This window comes from Scomber scombrus, chromosome 13 (genome assembly GCF_963691925.1).
Source record: "Scomber scombrus chromosome 13, fScoSco1.1, whole genome shotgun sequence".
Classification (NCBI taxonomy): Eukaryota; Metazoa; Chordata; class Actinopteri; order Scombriformes; family Scombridae; genus Scomber; species Scomber scombrus.
Window position 1 is genome coordinate 30,029,493 of NC_084982.1, and position 21,959 is coordinate 30,051,451.

General features: G+C 44.1%; 1 protein-coding gene across 1 annotated transcript in view; it reads left to right on the forward strand.

Annotated features, from left to right (window-relative positions):
* The window catches only part of ttn.2 (titin, tandem duplicate 2), a 225,324-nt gene that overhangs the window by 195,074 nt on the left and 8,291 nt on the right, over nt 1-21,959 (forward strand). The window contains 35 exon segments of the mRNA XM_062431355.1: nt 49-345; nt 569-1,156; nt 1,264-1,566; nt 1,664-1,960; nt 2,345-2,632; nt 2,748-3,047; nt 3,784-3,935; nt 4,023-4,173; nt 4,302-4,601; nt 4,796-6,559; nt 6,816-7,109; nt 7,222-7,509; nt 7,619-7,918; nt 8,130-8,464; nt 8,875-10,606; nt 10,739-11,041; nt 11,281-11,592; nt 11,956-12,246; nt 12,367-12,666; nt 13,131-13,272; nt 13,382-13,545; nt 13,756-14,058; nt 14,662-14,943; nt 15,108-15,701; nt 15,800-16,090; nt 16,769-17,068; nt 17,662-17,964; nt 18,120-18,422; nt 18,538-18,806; nt 18,906-19,221; nt 19,345-19,650; nt 19,806-20,105; nt 20,370-20,945; nt 21,171-21,476; nt 21,574-21,956. Of these exon segments, the coding sequence (XP_062287339.1) occupies nt 49-345; nt 569-1,156; nt 1,264-1,566; nt 1,664-1,960; nt 2,345-2,632; nt 2,748-3,047; nt 3,784-3,935; nt 4,023-4,173; nt 4,302-4,601; nt 4,796-6,559; nt 6,816-7,109; nt 7,222-7,509; nt 7,619-7,918; nt 8,130-8,464; nt 8,875-10,606; nt 10,739-11,041; nt 11,281-11,592; nt 11,956-12,246; nt 12,367-12,666; nt 13,131-13,272; nt 13,382-13,545; nt 13,756-14,058; nt 14,662-14,943; nt 15,108-15,701; nt 15,800-16,090; nt 16,769-17,068; nt 17,662-17,964; nt 18,120-18,422; nt 18,538-18,806; nt 18,906-19,221; nt 19,345-19,650; nt 19,806-20,105; nt 20,370-20,945; nt 21,171-21,476; nt 21,574-21,956 (13,733 nt within the window).

Genomic DNA, 21,959 nt, shown 5'->3' on the forward strand with positions numbered 1-21,959 from the left:
AAGATAATACCTAATTATTTCAATATAATATGTTATGTTCTCTTCCAGAAAAACCAAGCCCACCACCAAAACTGGGTGTGACTGATGTGACCAAGGAGAGTGTGTCCCTGGCCTGGGCCAAACCAGAACAAGATGGCGGCAGCAGAATTACTGGCTACCTGCTGGAAGCTTTGGAGAAAGGCCAGGAGAAGTGGGTCAAGTGTGGTGTAACCAAATCCATCCACTTTACAGTGTCTGGTCTGAGGGAGAATGCTGAATACTTCTTTAGAGTCAGAGCTGAGAACCATGCTGGATATAGTGACATTAAGGAAATGATCACTCCTGTGATGGTCAAAGACCACCTTGGTAAGTTACAGGCAGGGATAAACTGATTACATTTGACTGGGAATTGTGAAAAGTGAATCTGTAAAAATACAAACAATAGAATAATCCAACATTCATGACTCATAATAATTGCAAATCACATGTAAATATGAAGTCAAATTACAAAATATTGATAATGAATATGAATTTATCACAAATGATCACATTTTCCATAGTTCTAATTCTCTGCTATTTTATATTCTAGAATCTCCTGATATCAACATGAAGGATTTCCCCCATAACACAGTATATGTCAGAGCTGGCTCCACACTCAAGTGTGAGATCCCACTTACAGGCCAACCATTGCCAAAGGTGTCCCTGTCAAAGGATAATGTTTTGCTCAAGTCAACAATGAGGTTCAACTCTGAAGTCACTCTTGACAGCATCAAGATCACTTTGCGTGAGAGCATCGCTAAAGACTCAGGGCGCTACGATATCATTGCTTCCAACTCTAGTGGCACCACAAAGTCGTTTATAAATATTGTGGTTTTGGATTGCCCCAGTGTTCCTCTGGGACCTGTGGAGCTGTTTGACATCACAGAGGACAGTGTCAGCCTGAAGTGGCTCCCACCAGCATATGATGGTGGCAGCCCTATCACCAATTACATCATCCAGAAGAGAGAGACAACCACAGCCAACTGGATGGACGTCTCCTCTTCTGTGGCCCGCTGTACAATGAAGATCATGAAGTTGACCACTGGCCTGGAATACCAGTTCAGAATCAGGGCTGAGAACAGATATGGAATCAGTGAACATATTGACTCACCAACTGTCTCTGTCAGTCTTCCTTACAGTAAGTGGTCTTTACTTTTATTCCCTCTTCTATCTCCACATTTTTTAGATTTTGTGCATTGCTTTTCAAAATTAACATAACATCGCCCCTTCCCTCTCCATCTTCAGCTATCCCTGATGCACCAGCAACTCCAGAAATCACTGCTGTAACCAGGGAGACTATTACTGTTGCATGGAAGGAGCCCAAGTCAGATGGTGGCAGCCATGTGTTTGGCTACCATCTCCAGATGAAAGACAGGAATAGTATCCTGTGGCAAAGAGTCAACAAAATGGTGATCCGTGCTACACACTTTAAGGTCACCAACATCAATGCTGGACTCATTTATGAGTTCAAGGTGGCAGCAGAGAATGCTGCTGGAAACAGTGCCTTCAGCAAGGTTTCTGATGCAGTGCTCGCTATTGATGCCTGTGGTAAGTGGAATATTAAAAACTAAATTTAATTTTACTTCTTATCACTGAGTTTTATCAACTGTTGTTTTATCATGATGCTCACTGTCTGTTCTTGCAGAGCCACCCATTAACCTGCGCATCAGTGACATCACCAAGAACTCCATTAGCCTGGCCTGGCAGAAGCCCAACTTTGATGGTGGATCCCCAATCACAGGCTACCTTATTGAAAAGACAGAGGGCGACAGTGGCAAGTGGTCCAAGGCTAATCTCACCAACATCACTGACACACGCTTCACTGTTACTGGTCTGACCCAAGATGCAACATATGAGTTCAGAGTCATGGCCAAGAATGCTGTTGGCTCAGTGAGCAACCCATCCATAACCGCTGGACCAGCTACATGTGTAGACACCTATGGTATGTGAAGTCAAATGCAAACACCAATACAAATGTTGTGTTTTTGAGCATTTTATTCCAAAACATGGATTAAGTTCATTCTCCTCAAAGAATGAATACTTTACATTTGGAACAATCTTTAGGCACTTTTCTGTAGTGCCAGCCTGATGAAAACTTTTAGTCCTACTACTAAAGTTAATTCTGTCCAACATGTATGTGTTTGACGGTATAATAAATATTGCAGCAACTCAGTGTATTAGTTTTTGATCACATCTTACAAATTTATGCTTGTAAATAAATCCAGTCGATCATCTGTCTATATCATCACATGTACAATGTAATTTTTGGTGCATGTCTTCAAAAGAACTTGAACGCATCTATCTGTTTTTTTGGTTTGTCATCCAGGCGCCCCAGAGATTGAAATACCTCAGGAGTATCTCAACGAGGTAAAGCACAGGGCCGGCTCTAATGTGGAGCTCAAGTTTAACATCACTGCCAAACCTGCTCCCACTATTGAGTGGTTTAAGGATGGTGTAGAGCTGAAGACCGGCGGCCAGCTGTCCTTCAAACACACATTTGAATCCACCAGTTTGTTGCTGAGGGAAACCACCCGTCTCAACTCTGGAAACTATGAGGTCAAGGTGAAAAACTCCCTGGGATCTACCTGTGCCATTGTCAGACTGCTCATCCAAGGTATTAAAATATTACTTATTTAAAACCTGACTCGAAAAATATTCATATTCATATTATATGAAATAATAGACACTTTAGACCCTGATAAGTATGCATACATTCCTCCCATTTACAGACAAGTCAGGCCCCCCTGCCGGAGAAATTCAGTTTAAGAAGGTGACAGCTGACAACGTCACCATCATGTGGTCTCCGCCTGCTGATGAGGGTGGCGCCATGGTAACCCATTACATTGTGGAAAAGAGACAGACCAGCAGGGTGATGTGGTCTATTGTCTCAGAGAAACTGGTTGACTGCATCGTTAACGTGCCAAGGCTAATCCAGGGCAATGAGTACATCTTCAGAGTGCGCGGAGTCAACAAGTATGGCATTGGAGACCCACTGGAGTCTGAGCCCATTATTGCCAAGAATGCATTTGGTAAGCAAACAAAATAAACTCTCCGACAATTATCACAACTGCTTTTCGGTCTGGAGTAGAGCCAGTGGTAGACAGTCATCAAAAACTGAGCCCTCTACCATCATAACATAGTGATTTGATAACCTCTATACACAGTACCCTAGACACAGACACACCAATTTGGTGACCAGCCCAGATTAAATGTGCATGCCACACAATAAACTGCACTAAACAGAGATTGACAATAGCCAATTACATCATCCACACTGGAATTACAAAAAGAAAAAGAGTTAGAATTCCATTGTCTCTGCTATAACATAGAATAATTATTTATCACTTATTTCGTATTTATTACTTATTTGCGGGAATAACCTGGGTAGAAGTTGAAGCTCAGAATAAACTTGATTTATCCTTGGGAGGCATAATATTAACCCACTGATTTACTAAAGATGTATGGTTGTGCTAATGACATTGCATGCTTAAAAAGTAACAATTCTGCTTTATGAACGGTATGCAGATTGATTGCAAGTACAACTGAAGGTGGACACCAGGGTTCAAACATTTAGCACCTTAGAATTGATGAATATGTATTTTTAGGAGTTTCAGCCTCATATAATCTGCTATATAATAGCTCCTTCGCCTAATTTACAAAAGGAAAACCAGGCAAAGGCTTGACAGAGAACTCAAAAGAAAGATGGGTCATTATGAAACAATGGCAAAATATCTCATCTAACCTGATCATTGTGACTTCCAACAGTTCCTCCCAGCGAGCCATCTAAGCCTCAAGTTACCATGATAACTAAATCCACCATGACAGTGATCTGGGAAAGACCAGCATTGGATGGAGGCAGTGACATTGATGGCTACTACCTGGAGAAGAGGGAAAAGAGAAGTCTACAGTGGTTCAAGGTTGGTTCTCAGACACCTCTGATGATTTATGTAAACAGACAAATTAATGACTAGTATGTTGAAACATAACATCCCTTTTTTGTTCAGGTGGTGAAGGGCACTATTAGAGACACGAGACAGAAGGTCACCAACCTTGTGGAGAACAATGAATACCAGTACAGAGTCTGTGCGGTCAACAAGGCTGGAGCAGGAAACTACTCTGAGGCCTCTGAGCTCTACAATGCCTACGACCCCATTGGTATGCTTTAAACTCCCAATCAACATCACCATCACCTTTTAGAACTTTCCCCTCAGGATTTAATTCTTGAAAATACTGTCTCATTTAACTAGTAGTTGCTGACGTTTGTGTACTTTTGTCATTTGCAGATCTGCCTGGTGAGCCATCCAAGCTGCATGTGGTCGACTCCACAAAGACATCAATCACCCTCAGCTGGGAGAAGCCCGTCTATGATGGTGGCAGTGAGATCACACACTACATTTTGGACCAAATGAACACAGAGGAGAGGGAATGGGTGACCATCAACCCACAGGTCAAAGCCTGTGAGTATGTGGTGTCACACCTCAAACCTGGAACTTACTACTTCTTCCGAGTCTTTGCTGTCAACTGCAAGGGCAAAGGAGAAGACACCAAGATGTACCAGCCTGTGCAAGCCAAAGATATCCTGGGTGTGTATTTATATAAACACCTTCTATGTACTGTCACATGACCTTATTCTGTCTATATCTGTTTTATGATAAAGATAAAAAAAAACATATTGATAATAAATATGACTGGTGATCATTGTAGCTATTTTGTTTAGCTCCAATTCATGAACCATTAATTATTTTATTTTTGTTTGGGTTATACTTCTCTCCAACAGAGGAAGCTGATTTGGACTTGGACGTTCCTATGACGACTCAGTACACCGCCAGATCTGGCCGTGATGTGGAGGTATTTATTCCCCTGAAGGGACGCCCCACACCCAACGCCACCTGGCGCCGCGGAGACCGTAACATAGCGGGTGACAACCGCTACACCATTACAAGCACTGAGCGTGCCACTACCCTTGTTATTCCCAAGGTCACCCGTGATGACTGCGGAAAGTACTTGCTGGAGATTGAGAATGGTGTGGGAGAATCCAAGATTATTACAGTTTCCTTGAAGGTTCTAGACAGTCCTTCTACCTGTCAGAAACTGATGATAAAGAATGTGACAAGAGGAAAGTTGACACTCAGCTGGGAGGCTCCTCTAATCGACGGTGGTTCCCCTGTCACTAAATACATTGTTGAGAAGAAGGCCTCCACCATGAAGGCTTTCCAAGTGATTACCGATGAGTGTGCCAACTCAAGTTACAAGGTGTCAGACCTGGAAGAGAATGTGGCATACTTCTTCCGTGTGTCAGCTGAAAATGAGTTTGGTGTCGGCGATACTTGCGAGACCACTGATCCTGTTAGAGCCACGGAGACTCCTGGAGCTGTTAAAAACCTGGTGATGGTGGACTCCACAAAGACCTCTGTTACTCTGCAATGGACCAGACCTGACCACGATGGTGGCAGCCACATCAGTGACTACATAATTGAAAAGAGCACCAAGGAAGACCCAACCTGGACTTTGGGCGCAACATGCAAACGGTGCAGCTGTGAGGTGACAGGACTAAAGGAGAACACTGAAATGGACTTCAGAGTCTTTGCCCAGAATGAGAAGGGTAGAAGTGACTTCTCCCAGATTGGTCCAATTACAGTAATGGACTTCATCATACCACCTGAGGCCAGCCTAACTGACTATCCTAATGGATTGGCTGTTCGTATTGGTCAAAACATCCACATTGAGCTGCCCTTCAAAGGTAAACCAAAGCCTGCAATCAGCTGGCTAAAGGATAATTTGCCTTTGAAGGAGAGTGATAGGATTCGCTTTAGGACCACTGACAACAAGACTGCAGTCACAGTTAGAGGAGCCATGAAGGAGCACGCCGGACAGTACACCTTGGTTCTGGACAACAGAGTCATCAAGAACTACTTTGACGTTAATGTCATCACTCTGGGAGCCCCCTCTGTGCCTGTTGGTCCCATACGCTTTGATGAGATTAAAGCTCAGAATGTTGTTATCTCCTGGGACGAGCCCAAGGAGGATGGAGGTGGTGAGATCACATGCTACAGTGTAGAGAAGCGTGAGACTTCCCATGCCAACTGGAAGATGGTCTGCTCCAGCGTTGTCAGGACAACCTTCAAGATTCCCAACTTGGTCAAAGGAACAGCGTACCAGTTTAGAGTCCGTGCAGAGAACAAGTATGGAGTCAGTGAACCACTCAACTCCTCAGAAATTGTCGCCCAGCACCAGTACAAACCTCCAGGACCTCCATCAAAGCCTGTGTCTTACAATATCACCAGTGATGGTATGACCATTAAGTGGGAGGCTCCAGATTTTGATGGAGGATCTCCCATTCTGGGCTACCATGTAGAGAAGAAGGACAGGAACAGTCTTCTGTGGCAGAAAGTGAACTCCACCATCATCTCCAACAGAGAGTATAGGATTATTGGTCTCATCGAGGGTCTGGAGTACTCCTTCAGAGTCTATGCTGAAAACAATGCTGGACTCAGCCTTGTTAGCGAACAGAGCAAGCACGTTCTCGCTATCTCCCCTGTTGGTGAGTACACATTTCAATATGTCTGTGTTAAGAATTACATTTGTTCTCAAATTGACAGTCCAACATTTTGAGAATTCCTTGTTTGCTGCCAGATGTAAAGATGGATATCAGTGTTATTTCTGCTCAACTTGTGTAGAGATGTGTCCAGGATGTGTTTAGCCTGCTGCTTTACTTCTACGTTTTTTTTTTCTTTTCTCTTTTTTTAAAGATTTTGACAAACACTATGGATTAATTGCTCCCATCTCTTTTCACTTAGATCCACCTGGCACACCTGTCTGCATCGATGTGACAAGAGACTCTGTCACCCTAAAATGGGACATACCCAAGAGGGATGGAGGCAGCAAGATTGTGGCCTACAGTGTTGAGAGGCGCCAAGGCAGAGGCAAATGGCTACGGTGCAACTTCACTGATATCAGTGAGACGCAGTTTACGGTGACCGGTCTGTCCCCTGGAGACAGATATGAGTTCAGGGTCATCGCAAGGAATGCTGTCAGCACAGTCAGTCCACCATCTAATTCCTCTGGATACATTATGACCAGGGATGAGAGCAGTACGTATTTTCACTTTGAGAACACTGTGTAGACGAACTGTTTAACATTTTAAGTTTCTCAGATCAATATGACTGTGCTGATTGCTCATATATTTGCTCTGTGTATTTTAAGTTGCTCCTGAGATCGAATGGTCTGCAGACCAGATGCTCTCCCTGAAGGCTGGAGAGAACGTCAACCTCAGCTGCAAAATAAGCGGACGCCCCGTCCCCCAGGTTGTCTGGTACAAGGATGGCAAAGAGATTGACAAGAGGACCATGATTGATATTGAGATTACCACGGGCATTGGCATTAGCAGCCTGTTTATCCGCGATGCAAACAGGAACCACCGCGGCATCTACACGGTTGAGGCCAGGAACAGTTCTGGTGCCACTAAAGCTGATGCCAACGTCAGAGTACAAGGTTAGTAAATCCTATTGGTTATGTTGAAATATCTGCCAATCAACAATAATAATGCACAATATCTCTGGCACTTTTTGAATAAATGTATCTACCCTATGTTTCCCTTCAGATACCCCTGGGCCAGTTGAGGGTCCCATTCGTTTCACAGGTATCACAGCTGAGAAGTGCACCGTGTGGTGGAACCCTCCTGAGAATGATGGTTGTGCTGCCATCATCCACTATGTGGTGGAGAAGAGGGAGACATCCAGGATCTCCTGGGCCATGGTCAACTCCAAGTGCGAAGCCTGCTCTTTCAACGCCATCAACCTTATCAAGGGCAATGAGTACCAGTTCAGAATCTCTGCTGTAAACAAGTTTGGAGTTGGCAAACCCCTGGACTCCATTCCTATCACTGCACAGATGCAATACAGTAAGTAAATAACTTGGTAGGTAGTGACTGACCGACATAGCTACCAAACTTATCTTATTACCACATCCCCCCTTCACGTCTCCCCAACCTGTTTTTAACAGTTTAATTATTACACCAAACAGATTTAAATTGACAGAAACTTCATTCAATGTAGCTCATAACTAAAAAAATGACTTGTGTAACTAAATGTGTTTTCTACTCCCCTGCTCAGCTGTGCCTGATGCCCCTGGTACCCCTGACGCCACTCATGTGACCGGAAACAGCATCACTGTATGTTGGACCAGGCCACGGTCGGATGGAGGCCACGAGATCAAACACTACATCCTGGAGAGAAGAGAAAAGAAGAGTCTTCGCTGGGTGAAGGTTTCTGCAAAGAGGCCCATCACAGAGCTAAGGCAACGTGTCATCAACCTCACTGAGGGCAACGAGTATGAGTTCCGTGTAATGGCTGAAAATGGCGCTGGTATTGGACCAGCTAGCAGTACTTCCAGGCTCTTCAAATGCAAAGAGCCAACCAGTGCTCCCAGTAACCCCACAATGATCAAGGTCAGTTCATAGGAACATCACATACAATCAAGCCAGAAGTATTTATGTAAACTACCCTTATAAAATAGTGCTGAGGATCAGGTCACGTTCAATGTGTTCATTCTTTCTTCACAAGGAACAGAAGAAGAAATCCCAAAAGAATGACAAAGACATGCTGTATATATTGGCTATGGATATATCAATTATTGAAAACCTATTCTGAATAATCAGTATTGATTAAAAAACTTGCTCTATTGCTAAATGACAGCATTGAAAGAATTATTTGCTGTTTTATTATAGAAAAAACTAATTGAAATACCAAGAAAAGTCAAGATGCCAAAATACAACAAAATGTGGGTAAAATGTTTATAATACCAGGTGTTTAGAGGAGCTGATTTTTAATCTATTCTCTTTCTTTTTATGTACATCAGGCGATTGACTCTACCAAATCTTCAATCACCCTGGAATGGACCAAGCCAGTCTTTGATGGTGGCTTGCAGATCATCGGGTATAATATTGATATGTGTAAGGCCAGCCTTGAAGAGTGGCACAGAGTAAACAACCAGATTTGCATCCACACCAGATACACTGCAAAGGGCCTGAAGCCTGGAGAGCTCTACAAGTTCAGGGTCAGTGCAGTGAATGGATCTGGCGAGGGCGAGGCCTCAGTGATACCTAATGCTGTCCAGGCTCTGGACAGACTTACGTCTCCTGAGATCGACATTGATGCCAACTTCAAGCAAACTCACATCGTGAAAAATGGTGGCAGCGTCACCCTCCACATTGCATTCTGCGGAAAACCATCTCCTCTTGCCACCTGGTCGAAAGTAGACAGCGAGCTGCCTGTCATGGCCGACATCAACACCACAGATTCTTTCTCTACTCTGACCATCGAGAACTGCACTAGGTATGAGGCTGGCAAATATACCCTGTCCCTGGAGAACAACAGCGGGCGCAAGTCCATCACATTCACTGTCAAAGTGCTAGACACGCCTGGACCTCCAGGAAATATCACCTTCAAAGATGTTACCCGTGGAGCTTTGACATTGATGTGGGATGCACCCAGTAATGATGGTGGATCCAGGATTCAACACTACCTTGTTGACAAACGAGAGGCTAGTCGCTTGGCCTGGCAGGAAGTCAGCACCAAGTCCTCGCGCCAGATGATCAGGGTAACTGGTCTGGATATTGGTTTGCCATATCTGTTCAGAGTGATTGCTGTTAACCAGTATGGCCAGGGAGAGCCTCATGAGATGACGGAGCCCATCATTGCCACAGAAGAACCTGCACCACCCAAGAGACTGGATGTTGTTGACACCACCAACTCCACAGCCTCCCTGGTGTGGTTGAAGCCTGAGCATGATGGAGGAAGCCGCATCAGAGGCTACATTGTTGAATTCAGAGCCAAAGGCACCGACCGCTGGGTTGTCTGCGAAGAAACCAAGTCTCAAAAGATGCTGGTGGAAGGTTTGACTGAGAACACAGAGTACGATTTCAGAGTCAAGGCCAAGAATGAGGCTGGAATCAGTGAGCCTCAAGGCACATTCGGCTCTGTGGTCATCAAGGAGCCTCGCATTGAGCCCACAGCCGACCTCAGCAGCATCACCAACCAGCTCATCACCTGCAAGATCTCAAACACCTTCACCATTGACATCCCAATCAGTGGAAGGCCTGCTCCCAAAGTCAGCTGGAAGTTGGAGGAGATGAAGCTGAAGGAGACTGACAGAGTTTCTATCAAGACCACGAAGGAGAGAACCACTCTAGTGGTGAAAGACAGCAAGAGAAGCGACAGTGGCAAGTACTACCTGACTCTGGAGAACTCTGCTGGAGTGAAGACATTCACAGTGACCGTGGTTGTGGTGGGTAGACCAAGCCCTCCCACTGGCCCTGTTGAAATTTCTGGAGTCTCATCAGAGTCCTGCACCATGTCCTGGTCCGAGCCAGCTGATGATGGTGGCACTGACATCACCAACTACATTGTGGAAAAACGAGAGTCTGGCACTGCGTCCTGGCAAGTAGTCAACTCCAGTGTGAAGAGAACCACCATCAAAATCACCCATCTTACCAAGTATATGGAGTACACATTCAGAGTGTGTGCTGAAAACAAGTTTGGTGTCAGCAAGTCTGTTGAGTCAACTCCTATTGTCATTGAACATCCATTCGGTAAGTATTGTTCACACACAAGCAATTAGAAAAAATAATTAAAGTCTACATTGTCCTGCTTTTATACTTATAGATTATGTCAAAGATAAATGTGTTTGGTAATTGATCCCTCTCTCCAATTAATCTCCACAGTTTCTCCAAGTCCTCCTACTCGTCCAGATGTTGTATCTGTGTCCGCCAACTTCATTAGCATCAAATGGGATGTGCCATATGCCGATGGCGGTAGCCAGGTGACGGGCTATTGGATTGAGAAGAAGGAGAGGAACACGATCCTGTGGGTGAGGGAGAATAAGCTCCCCTGTCTTGAGTGCCACTACAAGGTGTCCAGCCTGATCGAGGGCCTGGAGTACCAGTTTAGGGTTTATGCCATGAACATCGCCGGACTCAGCAAGGCCAGCGAGGCTTCTAGACCCGTACTAGCACTCAACCCTGTCGGTGAGGAAACATTAATGTTTATGGAAGTACAAAAATGTATTATGTTAACTAATGATAGGTTAATCACCATGAGCAGACATTTAATCAACAAAAACTATTGGTAGAGATATTTACTGTTTATCAAACTTGTGAAAAAATGATAACGCAGTAAAAAAATCAGAAAATCACTTCATGAAGCCTTGAAGATCAGGAAAAAAGATTAACACTGTTACATTAAATTCCTCCCCCTCCCTGCTCAGATCCTCCTGGTAAACCTGAGGTGACAGACATCACACGCTCCTCTGTGTCCTTGTGCTGGACTGTGCCTTTCAATGATGGCGGCAGCAAGATTGTTGGTTATGTGGTAGAACGGAAAGTCTACAGCACAGATGAATGGGATGACAACCGCTGGCTCAAGTGCAACTACACCACCATATCAGAGAACTACTTCACCGTTACCAACCTGGGAGAAGGAGACACCTATGAGTATCACATCATTGCTAAGAATGCCGCTGGTGTTCACAGTGCACCATCCGGGTCCACTGGACCAGTCACATGCAAAGATGAATATTGTGAGTTAAAGAAATAATGAGGAATTCTGTTTTTATTTCTAATTTTATTCCTGATCCTGAAGCTTGAACTATAACATTTCCCTTTAAAGGCAGTTTATTTTTTCATTTTTTGTTTCTTTTATGAAAACAGTAGTTAACATTACAATATTATAAAAATAGAATAATTGCAAAAATATTTATTGTTTAATAAATGTGACTGACCTAAAATGATTTTAAAAAAGTACTATCTATTTATTTATATTGGGTGTTGAACATAGAGCTTCTTCACAATAAGCATGTCAATATATTTTTATTAACGTTATTTTTCATGAACCCTGAAATGATGAAGGTAAAAATAATTAAATGTCTCTTTTCTTGATTTAGCTCCTCCCAAAGCGGAATTGGACAGCAAATTGACGAGCGAGACGGTCATTGTCAATGCCGGCTCGGACCTGGTCCTAGATGGCGCTGTGGGCGGTAAACCTGAACCCACAGTGTACTGGGCAAAGGGCGACAAGATTTTGGAGCTTGGAGAAAAACACTCACTGACCTACACTGCTACCAGAGCCATGGTTGTCATCAAGAACTGTGATCGCTACGACACAGGCAGATACAACCTGACAGTCAAAAACGCCAGCGGAGTCAAGACAGCCTCCGTCAATGTTAAAGTGCTGGGTCAGTAGGCAACATGTCAATGCTGAAACTGTCTTTTCATACTTCAAAAACTGAAATGTTAGAGGAATGAAATATTCAGCTAGTTATCTATCTATTTAAATTTCGGTTTCTCTCTCTCAGACACTCCTGGGGCTCCGGCTGATAAGATCACCATCAGCAGAGTGACAGAAGAGAAGTGTTCGGTGTCCTGGAAGATCCCTCTGGAGGATGGTGGAGACCTCGTCACACACTACATTGTGGAGCGTCGCGAGACCAGCCGTCTAAACTGGGTCATCATGGAGACGGAGTGCAAGACGCTGTCATGCGTCAGCACCAGGCTGATCAAGAACAACGAGTACGTCTTCAGAGTCCGAGGAGTCAACAAGTTTGGAGCCGGAGTTCCTCAGGAGTCCGAACCTGTCATTGCCAGGAATGCCTACAGTAAGTTGCAGCCTGTGTTGATGAGAGCTTTTCATCATGGTGGTACTTTGGCAACCATCTGTCATTTAAAAATGTCTTTGTATGGCTTTACAATTTTTATCAGAGTGTAAAAAAGCCCAGGAGGTATTTTTTCAGCATAGTGGAAATATGTGGGTAAAATTACTAGAAGACATGAAGCAGATGACTCTTTCAACTCTTTCTTTCAAATTTTGGATTTATGTACTTTTTTGTTTATTTAAAAAAGAAATATGAAATTGAGACAGCTAAGTAAATGTCTCAGTATTTTTACATTTTTTCCTCAAATACTATTGTTAATTAGTACTCTAACACACTATTACAACAAATTGAATAGTTTCTTTTCCCCCTATACAATTATGTATTCTGCATTAGATCTACTTTTGGGTAAGGGTAAAGAAGATGTAGTTTTGTTTCTGTGACTCTGACCTGGCCTGTCTTTCTCTCAGCAATCCCATCCCAGCCAGGAACACCAGAGACCACAGCAGTGGCTAAAGAGCATGTCATCATCGAGTGGCTGAAGCCCGAGAGCGACGGAGGCAGTGAAATCAAAAACTACATCGTTGACAAACGAGAGAAGAATAGCACCAGGTTGGAACCACTTCTGAATCACCAAATGGACACTTTTTTGTTTTCATTTTGTGAAATAATGCCCCTATGTTGATCTCTTTTGCTTTATCCCTTTCTCTCCCTGGATCAGATGGACCAGGGTGAATAGGACTTACACCATCTATGACACCCGTCTGAAGATCACAGGTCTTCTGGAGGGAAGTGAATACCAGTTCAGAGTGACAGCCGTCAATGCAGCTGGGGACAGCCATCCCAGCGATGCATCACCCTACATCCTCTGCAAAGACCCCACATGTAAGCGATAACCATTTTTTCAGGCTTATATTATGAAATTCTGCACTGTGGATTGTACCAACCCAAAGCCTTTTATTTTAAAACGTAATGGAGATGCCTAAGTTTCCAAAATATCAAATATCAGGTTTCATCTTGGAAAAATTATGATGGAATACCATTGAACAAGCATTTACACAATATATTAAAACATATATCTTTGTCTTCCCCCAGACACCCCAGCTCCTCCATCAACGCCTCGCATCACAGACACCACAAAGCACAGCATCAGCATGACCTGGACCAGGCCTATGTATGATGGTGGCTCAGATGTCACTGGCTACGTGGTCGATATCCTGGAGGAGGACGTCGAACAGTGGTACCGCGGCACCACCAAGCCTCTCAAAACCAATGAGTATGTGGCTGCTGGACTGGCAGCCAATAAGACGTACAGATTCAGGGTGGCAGCCATCAACAGTAACGGGACTGGAGAGTTCAGCGATCCGAGTGCTGAGGTTGAGCCACTGGAGAGAATTGGTGAGTGGACACTGTCAGGAGGTTTTCATCTGGGAAAATTTAATTATCAGGGACAGTATCATATATATATATATATATATATATATATATATATGCTGGTATATATATATATACCAGCACCAGAAACATTGTCAATGAGTCAGTTAACCTATTTTACTAATAGTCATGTAATTCTGTTTCTGATCAGATGTATTAAGTGCATTTTACCATTTTACATAATTTCATATAATTTTCAAAAATAAAGATATTTTAAGAAAAAAGAAAAAAAAAAAAAAAAAAAATATATATATATATATATATATATATATATACAGTACCAGTGAAAAGTTTGGACACACTTTCTTATTGATGTGAATGGGAAAGTGTGTCCATACTTTTGACTGGTACTGTATATATAAACATATATATAATCGGATAATACTTATTTTTAAAATTACAATTATATTTTGCACATCACGAAGTGACATTAAATAAAACTTGGTCAGACATTATTCTATGACACTGAAATCAATTTACTATCAGTTGATTGAGACGTTACAACGATGTGAAATGTTGAGGTTAGAGTATTGCATGTAACTCTTTCACTTTGCCATACCCTCTCAGAAATTCCCGACCTGGAACTGGCCGAAGACTTGAAGAAGACAGTGTGTCTGCGTGCTGGAGGAACCCTGCGGCTGTTTGTGAATGTCACTGGCCGGCCAACACCTGTGGTGGCCTGGAGGAAGAAAGGCGTGGAGCTGCAGAGCCGTGGCTATATCGAGACCACCGACAGCTACACCTTGCTGGTGGTGGAGAAGGTAAACCGGTACGACTCCGGAAAATACGTTGTGGAGGCTGAAAACCCATCTGGCAAGAAGACCACCACCATCCTGGTTAAAGTCTATGGTAGGTCCAAGGTTTCCACAGATAACAAATATGCCAAGCTGAGTTATTGTTTTATTTGTGCAGTTCTTTGTCCAGACACATCAGTTTTGCAGTTCTGGTTATATTTTCATCTGAACATGTAAACACAAAATGATTTCCCTTCTTCCTCCACTCCTCTCCTGCAGACACTCCTGGTCCTCCAGGTTCTGTGAAGGTGAAGGACTACACCAAGGAGTCTGTCGTCATCACCTGGGATGTCCCAAGTATTGATGGTGGTGCTCATGTCAGTAACTACATCATAGAGAAGCGTGAAGCCAGCATGAAGTCATACAAAACTGTCACAACTGAGTGCAGGAAGACTCTGTTCAGGATCACTGGCCTGGAGGAAGGCGTGTTCTACTTCTTCAGAGTTCTGCCAGAGAACATTTACGGTGTTGGCGAGCCCTGCGACACATCTGAGGCTGTGCTTGTGTGCGAGGTGCCATCAGTGCCTCTGAACTTCAATGTCGTTGATGTCACCAAATCCTCTGTCACACTTCAGTGGGAGAAGCCATTGCACGATGGTGCCAGTAGGTTGAAGGGCTATGTCATAGAAGCCTGTAAGGTGGGTTCAGACAGATGGAGCATCGTGGCAACTGTCAAGGCCTCTGTTTCCAAGCACACTATCGAGTCCTTAGTAGAGAATGATCAGTACCTGTTCAGGATCCGAGCCAACAACAGCAGGGGAGCCAGTGAGCCCATGGACACTGTTACTCCTGTCACCATCCAGGACATCAAGGGTAAGACAGCATTAAAACACCTGCACACAGAAATATAATGAAAAGACTCCACACATTTTCACTTGACATCTCAACATCATCTCTCCTGTTTATTCCAGTGATGCCCAAGATTGACATAACTGGAATCCCTCAGAAGATCGTGCATGTGCACCGCGGCAAACCCATCGACCTCAACATCCCCATCAAGGCCCAACCACAGCCCGTCTGCTCCTGGTTCTTCGGTGGTGTCAAGCTGAAAGACAGCTTGGACCGCATCAAGATTGACAGCAATGGCAAATACACCCATCTCGTTATCCGTGAGACCACCATCAATGACACAGGAGACTACACGCTGGAGGTGAAAAATGCAATTGGAACGGCAACTGAGGTCATCAAAGTCATCATCCTAGGTAAGGAGACATGGTACACACAATAACTGTGGACAGATATCATTAATCAGAGAATTTTTTTTTATATCAAAAACAATGTCTTGCGTGAAGATTTTAGATATTTTGTTTGCATTTTTTTTATATATAAACAAACATTCAGTACATTACATGAACAGCTCAGCCACGATTCATCGGTCTTCACAGATTCAAGAAAGAAAAAACATAGGATAGTGTAATTTCAATATAATAAAATAAAGTACACAGCAATAGAGAATAAACAGTTATGCCTCCAGTTCATCCATCTCAAGGTATTTAAGTACAGGACTGAATTCTGTCGAACATTTGTGTTGTGTCCTTGCTAGAGAACCTCATCCTTTCTAAGTGCAAAACATTATTTGGCTCTCTTTTCCACATAACATATGTTGGTGCGTTATCTGACTTCCACATAAGTAGAATAAGTTTTCCCGCTACAACCATACCATATGCAATAGGCTGACTTTCATACTTATTTATCATAGGTAACACACTCATGGCTCCTAACACAGCAGCTACTCGGTTAGGTTCCCAGGTTTTATTAAAGGCTTTAGAGAAACATTCAAATGTATTTTCCCAATTGTTTTTATTTTTAACAGATTTAGCTCATTGCAGATTAATGCAAAAGGATTTTAAAATTCCAACCTTCTGCTTGTGTTTATCCAGACAAACCCGGTATACCAGTTGGCCCAATGAAGATTGATGAGGTTGATGGTGTATCTGTGACAACCAGTTGGGAACCTCCGGAGAAGGATGGAGGTGCCAATGTCGGTGGCTATGTGGTGGAGCAGCGAGAAGCCCACCGACCCGGCTGGACCACCGTCTCAGAGTCAGTGACACGGCCCTGTTTCAAGTTCACCAGACTCTCTGAGGGAACAGAGTATGTGTTCCGTGTCGCTGCCATGAACCGCTTCGGCATCGGTGGCTTCCTGCAGTCCGAGGTGGTGGAGTGCAAGAGCGCCGAGAGTGAGTTTTCATCCTGTTAAACCATCTTGCCTTAGCATTTTTTATTGCTCCCAAACAATTACTACCAACCACTTACTGCAGCCATCCTGAACATAGTTATAGCCTTGCATCTACCTTAGCAACCACATAACAACACTTTATCAACTACATATATACCCTCATCAGTGCCATCTCATCATTGTCTCGTCTTAGTAATGGGGAAAAAAGGTAATTGACAAACATACTCACACATACTTACACTTTGCGTCCTTGCTTTGAAAGGTCAGCTGTTAATTTTAGCCTCCTATTTCTAGTTACAAAAAAGAAATATCCACTGATCTATTGTACATTCTCTTTTTCCCTTGTCCCTTCTTCTGCATCTGCATTGTGAACTGTAATCAATGCTGAGTTATCATGAGACAGATCGTCTTTTAAGAAATGATTTAGATTTATTGCATATCTCCAACAATAAGGCACTAATCATAAATAACTTAAATCAATATCCCTTGTATGCATTTGTGGGGTGAATACTATATAATACTGCCTGGTAAATGTGTACTCTTGAACATTGTCTGTAATTAATATATACATCGATCTGTGTTTTACCTGTGTAGCCATCCCTGGACCTCCAAGCAGGCCAGAGGTGTTTGACGTCACCCATGAAGGCATGACCCTGACCTGGCAACCACCAGAGGACAACGGTGGCTCCACAATTAGTGGCTACGTCATCGATCGTAAGGAGGCCCGTTCTGACAGGTGGCTGAGGATCAACAAGAACCCTGTCACCATGACCAGGTACCGTGCCTCTGGCCTGATTGAGGGTCTGGAGTACGAATTCTGCATCACAGCCATCAACTCCAGAGGAAATGGCAAACCTAGTGAGAGTTCTGCCGTCACTACTGCCATGGATCCCATCGGTATGTGACTCAAAACACAATCCAAATGTTGTCCTATATAAGACTAATTGAAATGTATTTTTAAATGCTAGTAAAGGAGTGCAAAATATAGTTATTTATATACATATATACTTTGGGTCAGTATATTAACCAGATGTCTCTGTGTTGTTGAGCAGAGCCCCCAGGTCCTCCAGTTCAACCCAGAGTCACAGATAGCACCAGGACTTCAGTGTCTCTGGCCTGGCTGCCTCCTGAAGAAGAAGGTGGCTCCATCGTCACTGGTTACCTGATCGAAATGCAGAAGGTAGATCAGGTGGAATGGACCCTGTGCAATACTACACCCACCAAGATGTGCGAGTACATCCTCACACACATGCCCCAGGGCGCTGAGTACAAGTTCAGAGTCATCGCTTGCAATGCTGGCGGTGCTGGAGAACCAGCCGAGATTCCTGGAGTGGTTAAAGTACAGGAGATGCTCGGTAGGAGAACACATTTCAAATCTTTACATACTGTTACATAAACATCATACATTTACTCATTGAATTTAAATCCATTCAATCTAACTAACCTAAATCCATACTGTTTCTTCATCAGATTATCCTGATTACGAGCTTGACCATAAATACGAGGAGGACTACGTGGTGCGGCAGGGTGGAGTCATCTGCCTGTCTGTGCCCATCAAGGGTAAACCCATTCCTACATGTAAGTGGACCAAGGACGGCCGTGACATCTCCCACCGGGCCATGATCGCCACCAACGATGACATCACTGAGCTTGTCATCAAAGAGGCACACAAAGATGACACTGGTACCTACGATCTGCTGATGGAGAACAAATGCGGCAGGAAGGCTGTCTACATCAAGGTGAGCAGTCAAACACACATGTAGTATCAAAGGAAAATGTGATTACACTTTATGAATACATTTGGTGATTCTGACCTTCTGTATGTCACTTTACTCTAGGTGAGGGTGATTGGTCGTCCCGATGTCCCAGAAGGCCCTCTGGAGTTTGATGACATTCAGGCTAGATCAGTCCGTGTCAGCTGGAGACCTCCATCAGATGATGGCGGCTCCGACATCCTGGGATACATCTTGGAGAGGAGGGAAGTCCCCAAGGCTGCCTGGTACACAGTGGATGCCCGGGTCGCAGAGAACTCCCTGGTGGTGAAGGGTCTGAAGGAGAATATTCAGTACCACTTCAGGGTCTTTGCTGAGAATCAGTTCGGCGTCAGCAGATCTCTAAAGTCTGAAGAGGCTGTCACACCAAAGACACCACTATGTAAGTATTGATGTTGACTTTGATTCTTTGCAGTGTTGCCATGTCCAAACACAAACAAACACATCTTGTATATTCTGTTACGGCCAAATATGTGTTGCAAACAACAATGTTTTTCACCTTTAGGCCCACCAGAACCTCCCAGCAATCCACCAGAGATTATGGATGTGGCCAAGTCCTCTGTGTCTCTGTCCTGGGCCCGGCCACGGGATGATGGCGGCTCCCGCGTTACAGGATACTATGTGGAGAGGAGGGAGATATCGACAGAAAAGTGGGTTCGCCACAACAAAACCCACATCACCACCACCATGTACAATATCACTGGCCTCATCCCCGATGCAGAGTACATGTTCAGAATCGTGGCTCAGAACGACATTGGACAGAGTGAGCCTGGCCCCACTTCCGAATCTGTGGTCTGCAAAGATCCATTTGGTGAGTTAAATTTATATAATTGCCAAAATAAATTTGTAATACTAGTATTTGTAATGAAGCTTAAATAACCTTGAGGGATCATAGAACTGGAGATCTGGTTGGATTTTGCTCATTTCTCCACACATAATAATTTTCCTTCGTCTCTCTCTTTGCAGACAAACCTAGCCAACCAGGAGAGATTGACATCATCTCCGTCACCAAAGACTCCATTACCTTCCGTTGGCTCCGGCCTGAGATTGATGGCGGCAAAGAGATCTTGGGGTACTGGGTTGAGTTTAGGCAGGCTGGAGAAAGTTCCTGGAAGAAATGCAACAAGGAGCGCTCCAAGGACCGTCAGTTTACCATGGGCGGTCTCATGGAGGCCACAGAGTATGAGTTCAGAATCTTTGCCGAGAATGAAACAGGACTCAGCAGACCTCGCCGCACGCCCATGGGCATCAAAACCAAACTGAGCGGTGAGTTACTGCAGAGTGTCCCTGTAACACTAACATTGATGGTTTGCAGCAAATTTAATTCAGCTGAATCAAAGTGTATGTTCAATGAATTTGCTCACAGCAAAATAACTCCCTACCAATTAGAGTGTGACCCGGATTGTAAAAAGCTTAACACTATCAAATGTCAATTTTATTTACGAGGTTGGTTTTTTGCATATCTGCATACATTACAAACGTTATGATTTAAGCTGTGACTTAAATCAAACTTTGCCTATGTTTCTGCAGTTGGTGAGACTCCAGCTTTGAAGGAAGAGATTCAGGATGTAACAACCAAGCTTGGCGAGTCTGGTACTCTGACCTGCGGCATCATCGGCCGACCTCTGCCTGAGATCAAGTGGTACCGCTATGGCAAGGAGTTGATCCAGAGCCGCAAGTACAAGATGAGTTCAGATGGCCGCAACCACTCCCTCAGCGTCCTAACGGACGAACAGGAAGATGAGGGCCTGTACACCTGTAGGGCCATCAATGAAGCTGGAGAGATTGAGACAAGCGGCAAACTGCGCCTGCAGGCAGCACCCCAGTTCCACCCTGGCTTCCCACTGAAGGAGAAGTACTTTGCCGGTGCTGGCACCAGCCTCCGCCTCCATGTCGTCTACATTGGCCGCCCCATTCCACAGATCATGTGGTTCTATGACAAGAAGCCTTTGAACCCATCTGAGAATGTGATCATTGAAAACACAGAAAGCTACACTCACCTGGTGGTGAGGAATGTCCAGAGGAAGTCCAATGCTGGCCGCTACAAGGTGCAGCTGAGCAACAAATTTGGAACTATTGACACTTCGTTGCGGGTTGAAATCCAAGGTAATGTCAAACTCAGATAAGGATAATAAAGCTAATTGATGAGAGCTAAACTATCTATCTGCAGTTGGCAATGTAGATATTATGTGCAAAGCTGTAATGTTAATTTCCAAATGATCTCTCAATGAATAGATGGATAAATACATGCATTTTTTTGTTAGTTTCAACCAACAGATAATTCTTCCTTGATCCTAGAATTATATATATTCCTTTTTTTGGTTTATCCAGATAAGCCATGCATTCCTGAGGGCCCTGTGGTTGTTGATGCCCTGCTGAAGAGCTCAATTGTCATCAGCTGGAAGGCTCCCAAGGACGACGGAGGTTCCATGATCACCAACTATATTGTGGAGAAGCGTATGGCCAAAGAAGGCGAGCTGTGGCACCTGGTGTCCTCCTCTGTCTCGAGTACCAACTGCCGTGTCCCCAACCTGATAGAGAGCGCTGGCTACTACTTCCGAGTCTCTGCACAGAACCAGTATGGAGTCAGCGAGTCACTGGAGATCCCCTCTGTGGTCATCGTAAAGAGTCCATTCGGTAGGTCATTTCAGATTTTGTTTGCCACTTTTTGGCTTCTATAGATACATCACAAACAAGAAGAGCAAAACAATAACATTCCCTGTTTTTTTCTCAGAAAAACCTGGCATCCCACAGCAGCCTCTTATCGTCAGTTCTACCAACGACTCCTGCATTGTTTGCTGGAAGCCTCCAAGCAGTGATGGTGGAGCTAAAATTACCAGCTACTACCTGGAGAAACGTGAGAAGAAGCAGAACAAGTGGATGTCAGTGACCACTAAGAATATTGCGGAGACCAAATTTGAGGTCACAAGCTTGATCACGGGCTTCGAGTATGAGTTCCGTGTAAAGTGTGAGAACATGGGTGGTGAGAGTGACTGGAGTGAAATCTCTGAGGCTGTCATCCCTAAGTCCGACCAGGCACCTCGGGCACCTGTCTTCAGGGAGGAGATCAGGGACATGACTATCAAATACCATGCCAATGCTACCTTCGTCACTAAGGTG